The sequence below is a fragment of the Puma concolor genome, chromosome D4 (genome assembly GCF_028749965.1).
Source record: "Puma concolor isolate L17-30 chromosome D4, mPumCon1.1.hap2, whole genome shotgun sequence".
Lineage (NCBI taxonomy): Eukaryota > Metazoa > Chordata > Mammalia > Carnivora > Felidae > Puma > Puma concolor.
Window position 1 is genome coordinate 32,957,518 of NC_141679.1, and position 13,747 is coordinate 32,971,264.

The 13,747-nt window shown below is 36.6% G+C and overlaps 1 protein-coding gene and 1 long non-coding RNA gene across 23 annotated transcripts in view; one reads left to right on the top strand and one right to left on the bottom strand.

Annotated features, from left to right (window-relative positions):
* The window catches only part of LOC147574803 (uncharacterized), a 68,409-nt gene extending 55,796 nt beyond the window's left edge, over positions 1 to 12,613 (bottom strand). The window contains exons 1-2 of one of the 2 annotated variants that reach the window (XR_015243541.1): positions 12,535 to 12,613; positions 754 to 877 (exon numbers count right to left, since the gene is read on the bottom strand). This is a non-coding gene — a long non-coding RNA (uncharacterized LOC147574803). Of the gene's footprint in view, positions 1 to 753; positions 878 to 12,524 lie in introns of both variants that reach the window. The other variant, XR_015243542.1, reaches the window with a different exon arrangement.
* The window catches only part of KDM4C (lysine demethylase 4C), a 440,224-nt gene that overhangs the window by 118,847 nt on the left and 307,630 nt on the right, over positions 1 to 13,747 (top strand). For all 21 annotated transcript variants that reach the window (XM_086685236.1, XM_086685237.1, XM_086685231.1 and 18 more), the window contains one exon: positions 11,350 to 11,453. In XM_086685236.1, the coding sequence (XP_086541362.1) occupies positions 11,350 to 11,453 (104 nt within the window). The remainder of the gene's footprint in view (positions 1 to 11,349; positions 11,454 to 13,747) is intronic.

Consider the following 13,747-nt stretch of genomic DNA (forward strand, 5'->3'; position numbering starts at 1 on the left):
TTTTAAGGGACCCCCTAAGCCATAAAAAATGAAGTTCAGTGATATACTCTCTGCCTTCATGCCTAACTCATGCCTTAGGCATGGAGATCAATGTGTGGTATGTCAGGGTATGTTATTTTCATCTTTCTATCAGCTGAGTTACATTAAGAATGGTGCAACAGGCTCTAAACTTAATTTCCTCATAATTTGATGTCAGATATCACTGTCCATGTTTAATATATCTGAATATTTTATACCCAGCTATGTTCCTAGAAGGATTTTAGACATTGGGAAATGATACATAACATACACCAAGCTAGCATAATTTGAATGTAGGATGGAAGACAATTTTCTAAAAAGTGACAGCAGAGAATGGGAAGGAAGAATTCGGGAAGGGAATGTCAGCTGTCAGGGAGGAGTTACTATGGAGGGAAATTAAGAGTACTTTGATTCTGCGTGATGGAAGCTGAGCCAGGAAAATTCTGGTTAGCTTGACTATGACCTGTTTGAGCTCAAAGTACTTGGCCTGGGGAGTCCTTGATCTATGCCTGTGTGGTCCATGTGTCATGTCAAGGGGACAGAAGTGGGATCTGAAACAATGTGGTCTTAGGAATGCAATAAGAAACCATATGTAATGACCTATATACTTGTTAAGTTGGGTAGAAATTTGAACCTTAAATGTTCTGACAGCCAGCTTGAACTGGAAAAAACTTGACTATTACATAGTGTACTGTGTTCAGGAGATAAAATAAGGTGATTGTTTAGGAGACTCACCATCCTTCTCAAGACCATGATCAGCATGAATATCTCCTGGTGCTCCTCTGGAGTGCTCCATGGAGTTCTGTCTCTACTAGTAGTGATGTTGGTGGGTCATGGGACACTTAAAGCAGAGTGAAGCCTGTTTTGATAGATTATGAGACGCTTAGAGGTGGGTGAACCATGCAGTGTGATAATTTTCTACCTAATCCAAATTAAATGGTAGCAAGCACAGAGAGGTCAACTGTAGCTTAAACCTCTAAACTTGATATTTTAGGTAGGGATGTGGGTAAAAAGTACCAAGTTTTTTCCCACATACTGTAGCTCATTGGTTCTTTTCATTAATAAAGTTGTTAAGAAATTTCATGTGTAAATTTAATACATCTATCTAAAAGCACTTCTCACAGAAGTCAAATTAATTGAATCCTTCTATATCCTTTTTCTGTATTCTTTTCCTTACCATTTGTTTGTATGGTTGCTATATATTTTCAAGCCTGTTAGTCATATGAATATTGCAAAAACCATTATAAAAACTCTATCAAAGCATACTTGGGTAAATTTCAATTATATTTAAATTAAATTATCTTAAAATCTGTTGCTAATGTGGGCATATATTCTACATGTCTGATTTCTTCATCTTTCCTCATTCCTTTCTTCCCTTCATCCTTTCCTTCCTGACTAATAACTAATTTAAACTTCTCCAAAGTAGTGTTCTCAAATCCATAGTAATAGTTACTAAACTTTGATTTTTAATCTTTTTCCAAGGCTCAAACTTTGGTGATTTAATAGCAACATTATGGGTTTAGTTTGTCATATGAGATTGGAATTTAGAAGGAATTTCTTTGTGGGGCACCTGGGTGGCTCAGTCGGTTTAGCGTCTGACTTCGGTTCAGGTCATGGTCTCGCAGTCTGTGGGTTCAAGCCCTGCATCGGGCTCTGTGCTGACAGCTCAGAGCCTGGAGCCTGCTTCGGATTCTGTGTCTCCCTCTCTCTGCCCCTCCCCCGCTCATGCTCTGTCTCTCTCTCTCTCTCTGTCAAAAATAAATAAACATTAAAAAAATTAAGAAAGAAAATAAAAGGAATTCCTTTGTAACAGCCAATGTGCTAGAAAATATAAACCAATGGACAGTTTGGAGAAATTTTTATCTGAAGGAAAGAATACATTTTTAGAGTAGATCTGCTCTATCTCTAAAACAATTTAAAAACATTTAATGATTATTTTGGGAGGTCAGATTAATTGAGGTATGATGTGCTTACAGCAAAAGTGACTCCCTTTAAATATACAGTTCAGTGAGTTTTGACAAATATGTACAGTGGTGTAATTACCACCATCATCAAGATACAGATCATATCCAATTCCCTGAAAAGGTTCTGTTGTGCCATTTCCCAGATAATCCCTCCCCACAGCCATTGGCAACCATTAATCTGATTTCTGTCCCTAAAAATAGAATTTTACAGTATGTAGACTCCTTTGTCTTCTTTCACTTAGAATAATGCTTCTCACATATGATCATTTTTCCATTGGATACTGGACATTGTATTTAATGGATGCAACCTGGTCCTTGAGAGGACTTACAGGATTCTGCACTACCCATGCTGCACAACTCCTAGCAGTATTTTGTTCGTCTTTTTTTTTTAAAAATTTTTAATGTTCATTTATTTTTGAGAGAGAGAGACAGAGAACAGGTGGAGGAGTGGCAGAGAGAGAGGAAGACACAGAATCTGAAGCAGGCTCCAGGCTCTGAGCTGTCAGCACAGAGCCCGATGCAGGTCTCGAACTCACAAACTGCGAGATTATTACCTGAGCCGAAGTCAGATGCTTTACTGACTGAGCCACCCACAGTACTTTATTAGTCTTAGCAAAGGTTATTATGGGATACTTTTTGGGCTTTAGGGCTTTGTTGGGAGCTCTGGAGTACATGCTTTTTATCATACTACATTTTTATCCTCTAACATGTTTGGGCTGAAAGAATGTTCCAAAGACCATCGTTGCTTGCTTACCACTGTAAAGTATCTTAAAAAACAAACAAAAATATTGTCTTTATTTTATTAAGGAATTGGCATCTGGTAGGGTCCTATCTTTGTAGATAGTATAAATGAGGTATAGATCATATAAATCAAGTTGTTTAAGCAGCCTATTATAAGTTTGTATTATTGCTCTTCCCTTCTCTTGGATGCTATAACCACAAGAGTTGATTCTTCTTGAAATATATATTTAAACTGTTTTGCTCATTGGAAACTTAGTTTGTTTTCCCAAACTATTCTTCCAGTTTTTTTTTTTTTTTTTTATACCTCGAAATCAGATACCATTTCATTGGGAGTTCATTGATTTACCTGTCACAGAAACCCTAATGTGTTACTTGTGGACAGGAGTTGGTATGGGGGAAATAAGTTGTAAAATGGTTGTCCTTACCAATATCCATAGCTTGGAGTGTGAAATAAGTGATTGTCTTCTCAGTCTGGTCTTTCTAGTTGTATAGGGTTTTTACATTAGAGCTCACCTGTGAGTGTTAATTTGGAATCCAGGCTGAATGTTGATGTTTAATTTTAAAACAATAGAGTTAGAGAACAATTGGAAGAATCTACAGGTGAATACAAAGTTAAAATTGAATCCATATGGTTTAACTCAGGTTGTGCTTGACTGTTAGAATTCCTTTTTGGGGAAGAAGTTTGTTACTTGTGACTAGAACTGTTAGGTTTAGGTCAGAAGGCCCAAGAGAATGATACAGTTTTTTTTAACCTTTTTTTTTTGACGGTTGCTTATTTGGGGCGGGGGGAGGGGGGATGAGTGAGGGAGGGGCAGAGAGAAGGGGAGATAGAGAATCCAAGCTCCACATTGTCAGTGCACAGCCTGATGCGGGACTCAAATTCACAAACTGTGAGATCATGACCTGAGCCGAAATCAAGAGTCAGATGCCCAACTGACTGAGCCACCCAGGTACCCTGGAAATGAGACAGTTTTTAAAGCTTTGTAACCATTGACTTTTCATGAAAACACCCCCAGTCAGCTCTCTAGATCTCTTGGGACTGTGATTCCCCCTTCTCAGCTAGCAGGCTGCAGAGATAGTGGAAAAGGAAGATTCATTGAACTAACATGGTGACTAGAGTCAGTATTGTTTAAATGAGTAATAGGGATAAAAAGAATGGTTACTATTTACTGAAATTTACTGTGTCAAGTATACTAACAAGTTTTTTTCTCCCTTTTTTTCTTTTCTTTTCTTTTCTTTTCTTTTCTTTTCTTTTCTTTTCTTTTCTTCTCTTTTCTTTCTTTTCTCTTTCTTTCTTTCTTTCTTTCTTTACTGTTTGCTGAGTATGTCTTACATACTTCATTTTTATTTTTAAATTTACATCCAAGTTAGTTAGCATGTAGTGCAATAATGATTTCAGGAGTGGATTCCAGTGATGCATCCCCTATGTATAACATCCAGTGCTCAACCCAACAAGTGTTTTCTTTAATGTCCCTTACCCATTTAGCCCATCCCCCCATCCACAACCCCTGCAGCAACCCTCAGTTTGACCTCTGTATTTAAGAGTCTCTTATGTTTTGTCCCCCTCCTTGTTTTTATATTCTTCTTGCTTCCCTTCCCTTATGTTCATCTGTTTTGTATCTTAAAGACTTCATATGAGTGAAGTCATGATATTTGTCTTTGTATGACTGACTAATTTTGCTTAATATAATACCCTCCAGTTCCATCCATGTAGTTGCAAATGGCAAGATTCATTCTTTCTGATTGCCGAGTAATATTCCGTTGTGTATATATACCACATTTTCTTTATCCATTCATCTGTCTATGGACACTTGGGCTCTTTCCATACTTGGGCTATTGTTGATAGTGATGCTATAAACATTGGGGTGCATGTGCCCCTTCGAAACAGCACACCTCTATCCCTTGGATAAATACCTAGTAGTGCAATTGCTGGGTTGTAGGTTAGTTCTATTTTTAGTTTTTTGAGGAATCTCCATACTGTTTTCCAGAGTGGCTGCACCAGTTTGCATTCCCACCAGCAGTGCAAAAAAGATTCTCTTTCTCTGCATCCTTGCCAACATCTGTTATTGCCTGAGTTGTTAATTTTAGCCATTCTGACTGGTGTGAGGTGGTATTTCATTGTGGTTTTGATTTGTATTTCCCTGATGATGAATGATGTTGAACATTTTTTTCATGTGTCTTTTAGCCATTTGGATGTCTTCTTTGGAGAAGTGTCTGTTCATGTCTTTTGCCCATTTCTTCACTGGATTATTTGTTTTTAGGTATTGAGTTTGGTAAGTTCTTTATAGATTTTTGATACTAACCCTTTATCTTATATGTCATTTGCAAATATCTTCTCCCATTCCGTCAGTTGCCTTTTAGTTTTTCTTATTGTTTCCTTCGCTGTGCAGAAGCTTTTTATTTTGATGAGGTCCTAGTAGTTCATTTTTGCTTTTGTTTCCCTTGCCTCCAGGGGCGTGTTGAGTAAGAAGTTGCTGCGGCCAAGATCAAAGAGGTTTTTGCCTACTTTTTCCTCGAGGATTTTGATGGCTTCCTGTCTTACATTTAGGTCTTTCATCCATTTTGAGTTTATTTTTGTGTATAGCATAAGAAAGTGGTCCAGGTTCATTTTTCTGCATGTTACTGTCCAGTTTCCCCAGCACCATTAACTGAAGAAACTGTCTTTATTCCATTGGATATTCTTTCCTGCTTTGTCAAAGATTAGTTGACCATATGTTTGTGGGTCCATTTCTGGGCTCTGTGTTCTGTTCCATTGATCTGAGTGTTTTTGTGCCAGTACCATACTGTCTTGAGGATTACAGCTTTGTAATACATCTTGAAGTCCGGGATTGTGATGCCTCCAGCTTTGGTTTTCTTTTTCAGGATTGCTTTGGCTGTTCGGAATCTTTTCTGGTTCCACACAAATTTTAGGATTGTTTGTTCTAGCTCTGTGAAGAATGCTGCTGCTATTTTGATAGGGATTGCATTGACTATGTAGATTGCTTTGGGTAGTATCAACATTTTAACAATATTTGTTCTTCCAATCCATGAGCATGGACTATTTTTACTTTTTTTGTGTGTTCTTCAAGTTCTTTCATAAGCTTTGTATAGTTTTCATTGTGTAGATTTTTCACCTCTTTGGTTAGGTTTATTCCTAGGTGTTTTATGGTTTTTTGTGCCAACAAGTTTTTTTTTTTTAAATTGAAGTAAAATTCACATAACATAAAACAAACTATTAATTTGAAGTGCACAATTCAGTGGCATTTAATATATTCTTTTTTTTTTTTTAAAGTAGGCTCCATGCCCAATGTGGGGCCTGTGCTCACAACCCTGAGATCAAGAGTCAGATGCTCTGCTGACTGAGCCACCCAGGCACCCCTAGTATATTCTTATTGTGTAATCATCATCTCTATCAAGTTCCAAGAAAATTTCATCACCCTAAATGGAAAGCCTGTATCTATTAATCAGTCGTTCTCTGTTCCCTCCCACTTCTCCCTCGTCCCTGACAACCACTAATGTGCTTTCTCTCTAGGAATTTACATATTCAGAATATTTCAGTATACATGGAATGATACAATATGTGACGTTTTGTATCTGGCTTCTTTCACTTATCATATTTTCCATTTTATAGTGTGTATGGGCATTTAATTCTTTTTTATGGCTGAGTAATTTTTCATTGTGTGAATATTAACACTTTTTGTTCATCCATTTATCAGTTGATGGACAGACACATAGGTTGCTTCTACCTTTTGACTATAGCTAAGTTGTTTGTGCATTATCCTTTTGGTTTCCCGTAATGATCCAGTGAGGACAGCCATTGTAGGAAACAGTATGGAGTTTCTTCAAAACATTTTAAGATAGGGGGCGCCTGGGTGGCTCAGTCAGTTAAGCATCCAACTCTTGGTTTCGGCTCACATCATGACCTCACATTTTGCGAGTTTGAGCCCTGCATTGGGCTCTTGACAACCCAGAGTCTGCTTGGTATTTTCTCTCTCCTTCTTCCTCTTTGCTCCTCCCCTGCTTTCTTTCTCTCTCTCTCTCTCTCTCTCAAAATAAAATAAACAAACTTAAAAAAATTAAATTTATAACTACTGTATGATCCAACAATTCCTCTTTTGGATATATATGAAAAGGAATCATTGTTTGGAAGAGATCTCTCCACTCTCATGTTCATTGAAGCATTATTCACAGTAGCCAAGATATAGAAACAATCTAAGTGTCCATTGACATTTGAATGGATAAAGCAAATGTGTTACATGTGAAGACAATGGAATTTCAGCCATAAGAAGGAAATTCTACCATTTGTAACAACATAGATGAATCTTGAGTTGTTACACTAAGTGAAATAAGTCAGACAGAGAAAGACAAATACTAGATGATCTCACATGTGGAATCTAAAAAAACTGAACATACAGATACTGAGAACAGATTTTAGTGGTGGTTCACAGACATGGTGGGTAAGGAAAATGAGTTAAGGTGGTCAAAAGGTACAAACTTAAAAGTTCTAAGAAGAATAAGTTTTGGAGATGTACTGTACAGTATGGTGGCTATAGTTAATATTGTATATGTGAAGGTTGCTAAAAGAGTAGATTTTAAAAGTTTTTATCATATCCAAAAACTGTATCATTGTCATTTATGATATATCACTTATGATTATGATATGATAAAATTTATGACATTATAACTGTATCATTAAAATCATTTATCATTACAAAAAACTGTAACTGTATGAAGTGATGGATATTAACTAAACTTATTGTGGTAATCATTTCACAGTATATACATGAATCAAATTCTTACTCTGATACCTTGAACTTATACAATGTTACATGTCAGTTATATCTCAATAAAGCTGGAAAAAAAGAATCCAGTGAGGAAGATAATAATAGCATCCTAATTGTACAGACAGGGAAACTGAGGAGCTGAGAGATTACACGACTGTTCAAAGCTACATGAGTGTTGAAGTTGTGTTTAGAATCCATGTCTCAGTAAGACTCAGCGAGTTCTTAACAACTGCTATTCTCTCTTGTTTTGCTGGCCATGTGGACAAGGTGAGGGTGGCTTTAAATATTTCAAACAATTAGATCTTTGGTCTAAAACTTAGCTTTGCTATTTAATACCAGTGAAAAGGTGTGTGTTCATTCAGAGTGGTAAAGGAGAGAGGAAAGTTGGTGCTCAAGTAAGCTTGTGTGTCAAGCATCTGTAAGAGGGCATTGGATAAGGTTTATACAAAAATCCCATAGCATAGTTCATGTCTTGTAGTCTGCCTCTCAAATATTCTTACCAAAATATCCCTGTAGGAGAAAAGAGTAAAACCTCACTACCCCACAACACTCATGCAGATTTTGTGTCTTGCTCCCCTACCTAATATGTTTATTTTTATGTAAGAATAAGCCAGGTGACCTAATGTGACAAAAGTAGTTGCTGCAGAAAGATGTGGCAGGTTTATTCTTTGTGTTCTACACCTAGCATATTAGCTGGTGAAGATGGGTGTGAGGCGTGGCAGTGGGATGCTAACTGCTGTTTCTACTCTTAGATCATTGAAGGGTCAGTGTAGAAGTTTTTTCTTGTTGGAACTTCTTGATTTCCAAGATCATGAAAAGAGTGTGACTGGTAAACTAGAAAATTTTATGGAATGTTATAGTAGTGACATTAAAATATAACTTTTAGAGACCACTTCTTCCAAATAAATTATTCAGAACTTTAACATCAAGAAAGCAAATACTAGAGTAGAAAAAAATGCTTCTGAAAGGCATATTTTAAAGAACTTATTTGCAAAAATTTTAACACTTTTTTCTTTTCTTTGTGACTCTTGAAAAACTCAACTTGTCTTAAGTTGAATTTTTTACCCTAATGTTATCTTTTATATCAGAGAGTTTTTTTTTATGTAGGTGATTCCAAAGCATTTTTTAAACTAATTATGAAAGATAGTAGCATTTCTTCAGCCAGCATTGCTCTGAGTTTTTAAAAATACCATCTTGTATCTATAAGTATTCTGATTATATTGGCTTGCTTATATGTTACATAACATACTTTTCATACACTGTGGAATAAGCTATGTACTGCTGTAGATATTTTGAGGTAAAATTCATTTTGAGTTACATGCTTTGAACATAAATTGTGCTGTTTACGAGGTGTTTTTCAGTGATGTGAAATATAATTTTGATAGACTGTTGTAAATATAAATTCTAAACCAATTCAAGTTTTTTAATATACTGTAAATTACCTTCCTCCCGTGGTTTTCCAATTTAAATTAACTTATGACCAGTCACCACATTGTTCAGGCCCTGATTATAAATCCATATCAAAAGAAAATTAAATAGACTCCTCTTTCTTCATTGATTTTAATTTAAAACTCAATTCATTTAGGATGCACAAAGTTACAGATTCGAAAAGTTTGCTAAATCCACTTGAATTGTAATATTAAAATGTTTCCATGGGTTGTGCGTTTGGGGACAACTTTGCTGTGCTTTACTGTCGGTGGTGTAGGACTCAGGACTTCATATTGTGTAGATATGGCCATTACACTAGTGTGGTATTTTCTCTTCATTCTCTGAAGTCTGCATTTTTTCATTGGGTTGCTTATTTGGTATAAAGTTTTATTTTCTACTTATGTATAATAAGTATTAACCATAAACAAAGGGCTGCATCAAATGACCATATAGGGCAAAATTATTCTTTTTATTCTCATTGGTATTATAGGGAATAGTAATAGTTCTGTTGTTTCCTTTGGCATATACTTTTTAATATTTCCAACTACTTAAAAAATTCAAGGGCAGATGTTTAAGCAGTACATGCTGCCTTTTTGCAGATGGTTCCTTATAACCTAATGACTATTTCTTGGCTGGCTGATTTATTTCCTTCTGATGAGCACATACTACACGGTAGCATCAATAAAGTCTTATTTACTTTAAAAATATTCTTGTGAGATACTTCCATGAGGTTAAAATGGTTCATGGAGTTAATGAATACTGGTAATCCTTTTGTCAGATTCGTCACATGCTTGACCTATTTGTGTGTTGAAGCAGAGTTAGATAACTGGCATTTCCAGTGGCTTTCTCTTCATTTTGGTAGTGGAGGAGTTAAACAGCATCTTTGCTTCTTCCCGCTTTACTCATGTGCATCCCTTGTTTTCCTGGTGAGTTCTGTTTTCTGTCTGGGTTCTCTGTCTCGGATTCTTCTCTGTCTTTCCATGTGTGCCTTTCCCTTCTTGCTTTCCCACTCTCTTTGCCATGGTTGTGTTTCCCTATGACTGAGGAAGGTGAAGAGCCAGGGTCATGCATGCTCATTTTCCTCTAGCTTAGCATAGCTGAATTCATGAGAGTCTGCCTCAGCACTGCAGGGATGGAGTCAGTGGCAGAAAAAAACGACTCTGTTTTGGTCTGTAATATACTGTTGAGTGAAAGGGTTGCTGCATGTTAAGCTTCCTCACTTAAGGGACTCCTCAAAACATTGCTCCCACACAGGCTGGTGGAGCAGGTGTCCAAGCATTTGACTGGTGCTGGCCAGGAAGTTGGTTCAGGAAATTGATAGCAGCTAACCTTTTTTTTTTTTTAGTTTTAATTTAAATTCCAGTTAGTTAATGTACAGTGTAATATTAGTTTCACGTGTACAGTATTGTGATCCAACACTTTCACCCAGTGCTCCTCACAACAAGCGCCCTCCTTAATCCCCCTCATCTATTTCATGCATGTCCCCACCCACCTCCCCTCTGGTAGCCATCAGTTTGTTCTCCATAGTTAAAAGTCTGTTTCTTGGTTTGCCTCTCTCTCTCTCTTTTTTCCCTTTGCTTTTTGTTTTCTTTCTTAGATTCCAGATATGAGTTAAATTTCCCCAAAGAACACAAAAATACCAATTTAAAGGGATCCGTGCACCCCAGTGTTTATAGCAGCATTATCTACACTAGCAGTTAACTGTTTTAAATTGATCAAAAAGAAACACAGAAAGGTGGGAAACTGCTGTGTTTCTGTTCTTTGCCAGGCATTGGGACAAGTGTATCTGGAATGATCACTTCTAGGAGCCTTTTTAAAATGAGAGATTTCTTTATGAAAATGCGTATTTACCTTCCTAATCAGCTTTATTACTTTGCACATTCATCAGTTACAAGGCAGGTTGAATTAAAATGTGTTCATTTAAATTTGTAAGGCTTGGGGCACCTGAGTGGCTCAGTCAGTTTAGCATCGGACTTCGGCTCAGGTCGTGATCTCCCAGTCTGAGTTCGAGCCCTGCGTCGGGCTCTGTGCTGACAGCTCAGAGCTTGGAGCCTGTTTCGGATTCTGTGTCTCCCTCTCTCTCTCTGCCTCTCCCCCGCTCATGCTCTGTCTCTCTGTCAAAAAATAAATAAATAAACATTAAAAAAATAAAAAAAAAAATTTGTAAGGCTTAGTAATCTTATATGTTATGAAAATAATTTTGGGAGCTCTTTTTGTAAGAAGGTCTACCTTTAGTGATATACATATGTATTCCTTAGTTTTTAAGAATTCTGACTCTAATTTTTAGAACCGGAGGTTTTTTTGATGGTGGAGTTAGTCTCTATTTGCATAAAGCTGTCATTCTGTGAGAATACTAGAACGTAAGGTTTACAAAACCTATCCGAAATTTTATCATAATTGACATGTTACTACTTGTATTTATTATTTCCATTTAGGTTTTTTCCCAAGCAGTTCTCAAGGGTGTGATGCATTTCTTCGCCACAAGATGACACTGATATCTCCCTCAGTACTGAAGAAGTATGGTATTCCCTTTGACAAGGTATATTAGTATTACTCTTTAACATTTCATTTCGTGTGTGTAGTATTTATATTTAAGACAAGTGTAACACAAGCTTGACTTCAAATATGAATTTTAGGATGTGGGTAGGAAAATTCAGATTTATGTTTTATAACCTGGCAATTATTTGTCTAAATACTAATTTGAAGTTACTTTTATTTCAGGATACATTTACTAGAGATTTCATGCTGGTTATAGTTCACTTATAACAATACTGAAAATAAAATGCAGAACGTTCAACAAAATGAGATGTAGCACTTATACACTGAAGTCTTTTATAACATAAAACATAACATAATTTATATATATTATATATATGATCAATATGTGATTATGAATAACAATTTATATATATGTGATCAATTTTTTAAAAACAATTATTATTAGAAGTTTGGTTAGAGTCAATGATTATGACACCAGTATGTTGCTCCTAAACACATTCAGACATAGCACAATGAAAATTTCATTATAGATAAAATTGCCTGATGACTTAATCAGATATTGCTTCTTTGGAGTATTTCTAAAGATTAAGTTCTGTAAGACTCAGTACATGCTAGATTCTTCTATTTTTGTGTCCATGGGTAGTTATTGGGTCAGAATTATTACAGAGCATGAGAACTTTTATGTGAAGAAGCTAAAATGAAGAAAAAAAACAAAAACAAAAAACTTTTGACCAGATAAATAAAAGCTCCCTCTCAGAGGAGGATTTAGTAATTAGCTCCTTATAGAAACATTAATAAATAGCTATACCCTCTTCATCTTCTTTTTTTCTTCATTTTTAATTTGACTTTTCTTCCTATAATCTTTGCTGTTTTTCACCTCAGAAGTTTTTCACTTGTGACTAAATCTTTACCTCTTACTAATCTCAGGCCCTTAAAGTGCATTCCACCCCCCAATCCCCAGCTTTGTTCAAAGTGGAATTTTTGCAAGGACCAGGAATCATTCTCCAGCTTGAGGGGAATCCATGCTCATGCACAAAGCATCTAGCTATATTCACGCATGAGACATATTTGTCTTGTGTCACAGAGATGCTGTCACCACTGTTTTACTCACATAGTCTTACCCATGACAAAAAGCATGCTTCTGAGATGTGCACTGTGGCAGGTGTGCACAGATGTGGAGAGAGGCTGGTCTTGAACTGCAGCGCTGTCACAGTGCCCACTGTTACAGAGGGCGGGGGGTGTGTCCCTGAGATGGGCCACTGCTGCTGTGGCGCTCTGTCTCACTTGCAGATACCTCTGGGCACTGGGTTTTTTAGTCTCAGACACATCATCAGTGAGTGTGTCTTTTAGGTGGTTGGCATTAGCTTGCTCAGATACTTTTATTTAAGTTGGAGTTTTAGAAGACAGAGGAGAATGAGTGAACTAGGGTCTCCCAAGGATAGAAAATCTTTTATGATTTTAGGGCTGGTGATAGATAATTGATCAAGCTGGTCTTTGGAGAAGGGATTATGTGAAGTAGTAGGATTGTGGGATTGGTTCATTTCCCCAGGATGGAGGCCTTGGAACTCATAGCTCCTTTCCAAGCTTTGGGGAGAAGGAGGCAGGTGCCCTCCACCCCTTTCTGGGCTGTGGCTTCTTAATACTCCTTGGTAAATCACAGATGGCTCTCCTCTGCTCTCTTGAGGGTGGGACATTTTGTGGCTTCTGAAGACACCAATGCCTCATCATCTGATTGGCAATTGCAGTTTTTCATATGAAATACTGCCACTTCCCCCACTTCCCTTTCTACATTGATGAAGGATGTGTGATAACTCTGTGCTCCTCAAGAAACATATTCTCTGATAATGGTAATGTAACGTGGGACAGAGTAGTGTAGGCTTCCAAATTAAACTTCACAAATTTATTCCTGATTCTGTCACCTGGGAAAATTATGTAATTTTTCTAAGCCTCAGTTTCTTTAGCTGGAAAATGATGATAACAATAGTACCTACTTAATAGGGCTGTTATGAGGATGAAAAGAGATGACCTCTAAAAAGGGCTTTGCATAATATATGTTATACAGAACATATTCTTTCTCCTTACTTCGACCCTCTTTTTAGGCAGTTCTTTCACATTTGGAGAAACATTATTTTCCTCCTTCTTTCAATGTATTTGCACATAATCATATATATATATGTACATATATATATATATGAAAAAGTACTTAATAAATATAATGTATGCTTTTAGATCATGTGCACTTTTCAACTTCCTTCATTATATGGAATTGTGGTGATTGTTTAGTTTTATAATAAAAGTGACTTATTCTTTTCTGCTACTCTATTTTCTGACCTG